Source organism: Arachis ipaensis, chromosome B04, assembly GCF_000816755.2.
Source record: "Arachis ipaensis cultivar K30076 chromosome B04, Araip1.1, whole genome shotgun sequence".
Classification (NCBI taxonomy): Eukaryota; Viridiplantae; Streptophyta; class Magnoliopsida; order Fabales; family Fabaceae; genus Arachis; species Arachis ipaensis.
Window position 1 is genome coordinate 112,828,527 of NC_029788.2, and position 5,387 is coordinate 112,833,913.

At 39.0% G+C, this 5,387-nt stretch overlaps 1 protein-coding gene across 1 annotated transcript; it reads left to right on the forward strand.

The window, feature by feature from the left end:
* LOC107636971 lies at nucleotides 2,024-3,361 on the forward strand. Its single transcript, XM_016340437.1, has one exon. The coding sequence runs from the start codon at nucleotides 2,024-2,026 to the stop codon at nucleotides 3,359-3,361; it is 1,338 nt and encodes a 445-aa protein (XP_016195923.1).

The following is a 5,387-nucleotide window of genomic DNA, read 5'->3' on the forward strand; positions in this document are numbered from 1 at the left end:
CTCATCATTTCTATATATACTATTAAAATATTTTTAAAATACGTATTAAATATGTTCTAAAATATCATGTATATTGACCTCTCTTATATGTACCAATGAAAAGTTAAATAATATCGCAAATTCGCAATGAGAAACCAAAGTATGTTATATGATATTTTTATCATAGACCATGAGAATAATGTTTTTTTTTTTCAATATTGTTGTACTATCCTTGGTCTTCGGTTGAATAATATGATGATTGAATTCCGGTCGGTTTATGTTGGTTTTTTGAATGAGCCATCTTATATTGTGATTTTAATATATATTTTTTGTGCGGCTTTTTTGTGGAGCAATTTCATTATATTCATCCATCAAGGTTGCTAATTTTTCAATAGGTAATTATAATAACAAATATCAAGTATTTATTAATTAAATTATTGACTTTAATTTGTATATTGCAATATGCATTATTATTCGAATGAACCTACCAAACAATTGGAACCACTCTTGCTTTGATGCATGCTCCTCCTTTAATTTGCCCTTGGGACCTGGCCATGCTGGAGACAGTACATTTTTTTTTCTTTGAAGAAATATTTCTATATAAAATTAGTCTATTTAAATTGCATATAAAACTAACATAAGAACATATGAATTATGTATATTTTTTAAACAAATTTTGCCTCTCTATAATAAAGTTTGAATTATTATTTTATTAGCATTATTCTTCGTTCTTTTAAAAGGTCAAATTTGCTTATATTAGGCACCGTTTTTTTAATAGATAGAAATAGTGATTATTTATGTTGACTTGCAAAGTTAAATAGTTCTATTTTTATTAAGAAAAATATACTAGGTGAACTCATTTCATTTTATAGTGATTAACAGTTTTTCAATTAATTCATTTCTCATTTTGACATCTTTTACTTTATAATATCAAATTTTAAGGAAATGTTTATCTCACGAATAGAAAACAAAACTAATATTTACAAGAAAAGAGAATAATGAGAATAATTTAAACTTTTTTTCTTATACTTATTAGTTGTTAATAATTAATAATTAACTCCTTTTCTAATCACCATTGTTCTTTTTTAATTTATTCTTTGGTTGATATATGCTTCTCAGTAGATTGTGCAAATATTTTATTTGTCTCATGTTTTGGACAGATTTCAAATATATTTTATAGTTTTTCGAGAACAGTCTGTATCCTGTACTGTGTTTTATTCTTTCATTTTAGGTTTAGCAAAGTGAAGTAGCTTTTCTTTTTTCATTTTTTTTAACTCCTTCTTCGAAGATCTCATAGTATAAATAACTTTTGCATATCTTCATAACATTTTTTTAATAGATTATTATAGAAATATTTTTTAATAATATAAATAATAGGTTAAAAAAAGTAATTTTAATTTTAAAAATTAAATTTTAAATTAATTAGATATAATTCTTATTTTAGATAATTAGTAAAAACTTAAAATGCGATTCGTTATTTATGTTAATTCTTCGATCTCTTATTATTCACCTAACAAAATTGTTTTTTTTTTATTCCAATCTTTAGTTTAATTTCCTTTTTTGGATGTTGTATATGATGATAAGGATAAACTTGTCTAAGACACCTAACATTAAAATAAAATTAAATTAATCAAAGAACATAATAAAGCCATCTTGGACCTATGTTAATAATCTATCAAAATCAGCAGAATTATTATTTCCCACAAAGTAAAACGCATTAAAAGTTTTATTTGTTAAAATGCTAGTAAATGAAATAAATTAATATATCGGTTTACTTTTATTTAAAAGATTAACATTTGTGCCCATTATATATATAAATAAATCTGGATAAATTAATCCTTATTCGAACTCAAAACCTTAAAATAATTCAATAAAGTTACAAGTCTTATCTCTCTGAATTAAATCAACAATTTTTTTCATAGAATTAGTTTCCATATATAGTAGCAACTCATCATGCAAGAAATTAAATATGTAAGAGAATATCCGATTAAAATAAATTATATATCCACTATAAATATTAACAACTGTGATTACTAACGGGCTCATGAATGAAGACTTTCGGAAACACCTAACTACCAGACCAGTGTGGACCATGCAGGAGATCCATAGCGTCGCAAAGGAGTACATAAACGACAAGGAAGTAAGCCAAGTCGTAGCCGCCAATAAACGGCAGCACGGCAGCACACGACACGGCAGCACGGCACCTCGACATAACCCCCTACCAAGAGAAAACCATAAAGAACATCCCAAACTAGCAAACGTAAACCAACCCCCCAGAATCAGAAAATTCTCTAACTACACACCTCTGACGGCCCCGATCACCGAGATATACCACCAAATAGCCGATCGAGGTATTCTCCCGAGGGCCCGACAACTCAAGGAAAGAACGGGCGGCAACAAGACCCTGTACTGCGACTACCACCGAGGATGTGGACATAGGACACAAGATTGTTTCGACCTAAAAGACGCCCTCGAGCAAGCCATACGAGACGGCAAACTCGGAGACGTCATCAGGGAACCAAGACGTGCGGAAAAAGACAGATCACCAGAAAAAGAAGAACGTAACCCGAGGACACAGAGACAAGCCTCTAGGGAAAGCCCTGAAACAGATCCGACCATTATCATGAATGTCATCACAGGGAAAGACACCCCAGGAAAATCAAAATCAGCACTGAAGAAGGATCTCAAGATCCTGGAAGTCAGAGACCAAACTCCAACCGCCACCGCCAATAGAGCGATAACATTCTCCCCCGAGGATTGCCAGCACGGTACCTCGACAGAAGACGCCCCCTTCGTCATCTCGGCAAAGATTGGAACCGGGCTAGTAAGAAGAATACTGGTGGATACAGGAGCAGACTCTAACATCCACTTCAGAGGAGCCTTCGACAAACTCGGACTCTGCAACGACAATTTACAGACACACCGCAATGGAGTCACGAGACTCGGAGACAACTTTCTCAAACCAGACGGTTCCATCGTCGTTCCCCTCACGATAGGAACGGGAAACCAAAGGAAGACAATCCTATCTGAGTTCGTGGTCCTCAAAGACTCCACCGCCTACAACGTCATCCTCGGAAGAAAAACAATTAACGACTTCTCCGCCGTCATCTTCACCAAATACCTTCTCATGAAGTTCACAGCAGAGGATGGCTCCATCGGAACTATTCACGGAGACCGGGAGATCGCAGTAGAATGCGACAATGCTAGCTTAGCCCTGCGAAAGAAATCTCGCAACGCGGCCGGCATATTCTTAGCCGACCTGGATGCCCGACAAGACGGGCAACCTAGGCCGGAACCAGAAGGGGACATGGAGAAAATTGCAAATAGGGCAAACCAAAGAAGAATATACTTTCATCAACAAGAACTTCCAATACGACCTTAAAGAGGATCTCTCACGCCTCCTAAGACAAAGCAGAGACTTGTTTGCATTCACACCTGCCGATATGCCGGGAATAGATCCCGATCTAATGTCTCACCGACTAGCCGTAGACCCCAAGGCTAAACCTGTGGCACAGAGGAGACGAAAAATGTCTCCCGACCGAGCAGGCGAAGTAAAAAAAACAGGTTAAAGCTCTCCTCGAAGCAAGCTTTATCAGGGAACTGCCCTACACAACCTGGCTGGCTAACGTTGTGCTAGTCAAAAAAGGCTAATGGGAAGTGGTGGATGTGCGTCGACCACACGGACCTGAATAAAGCCAGTCCAAAAGATGCCTTCCCTCTACCGAATATTGACGGGCTGGTAGACGCCGCATCCGGCCACTAGTACCTCAGTTTCATGGACGCGTATTCCGGATACAATCAGATACCCATGCACCGACCCGACGACGAGAAGATGGCCTTCATCACTCTCGACGGCACGTACTGCTACACAGTCATGCCCTTCGGCCTAAAAAACACCGGAGCCACTTACCAAAGGCTCGTCAACAAGATTTTCCAAAACCTGTCTGGGACCAAGCTGGAAGTCTACATAGATGACATGCTCGCCAGGACCGAATCCGGCGGGCAACTCATCAGCGACCCTGAGCTTATAATGAACACCCTAAGAAGACATCAAATGCGCCTCAACCCGACAAAATGCACATTCGAGATGGAAGCAGGAAAGTTTCTCGGTTTCATGATCACGCAACGCGGGGTAGAAGCTAACCCCGAAAAATGTAGAGCCATCCTCAAAATGGCAAGCACTAAAAATCTCAAAGACATCCAGAAACTTACCGGCCAACTAACCGCACTATCTCATTTTCTCGACGCGTTGGCCCAAAAGGCGAACCCTTTCTTCAAACTTATGAAGAAAGGAACCCCCTTCAAATGGGAAGCGGAATGTGAAGAGGCATTCCAACATTTCAAGAAGTCCTAGCAAAACCCCCGGTTCTCGCTAAACCCCAAACAGGAGAGGTCCTCTACCTTTACCTATCTATAACAGAGGAAGCACTCGCAGCAGCGCTTATCCGAGAAGACGATAATAAGGCCCAGCGACCCATCTACTTCATAAGCAAAGTCTTACAAGACACAGAATCGCGCTACTCACGCCTCGAGAAACTCACATTTTCACTCCTCACGGCATCCCGTCGTCTCGGACAATATTTCCAGGCCTACCCCATTACGGTCTGAACCAACCAAGCGGTCAGGCAAGTCCTGAAAAAGCCCGACCTAGTCAAAGGAATAATCGAGAAAGGAGCCTACAAGCTCAAAAAACTCGACGGAACCGAGATCCCGAGAACTTGAAATGCCACCAACTTACGGCGATATTACACGTAGGAACACTCCCAAAATGCACTTGTCCTGCTTCGTCCCATATTGTCGTAATGGCAAAAAGAGTAAAACGGCCAAATACTCATCCAAATAAGTAAACGGCTACTCGGGAATCGATCACCCCGAGGCCAATAAAACGGATATCCAAACAACAAAACGGATATCCAAATAAGTAAACGGTTACTCGGGAATCGATCACCCCGAGGCCAATAAAACGGATATCCAAACAACAAAACGGATATCCAAATAAGTAAACGGCTACTCGGAAATCGATCACCCCAAGGCCAATAAAACGGATATCCAAACAACAAAACGGATATCCAAATAAGTAAACGGCTACTCGGGAATCGATCACCCCGAGGCCAATAAAACGGATATCCAAACAACAAAACGGATATCCAAATAAGTAAACGTCTACTCGAGAATCGATCACCCCGAGGCCAATAAAACGGATATCCAACACAACAAAACGGATATCCAAATAAGTAAACGGCTACTCGGAAATCGATCACCCCGAGGCCAATAAAACAGATATCTAATTAACCAAACGGATATCCAAATAAGTAAACAGCTACCCGGGAATCGATCACCCCGAGGCCAACAAAACGGATATCCAAAAAATAAAACGGGTATCCAAACAACAAAAAATGACGGCCCGA

What these genes read in the sequence shown, in the direction of transcription:
- LOC107636971 (XM_016340437.1), top strand. Translation starts at nt 2,024, where the DNA reads ATGAATGAAGACTTTCGGAAACACCTAACTACCAGACCAGTGTGGACC.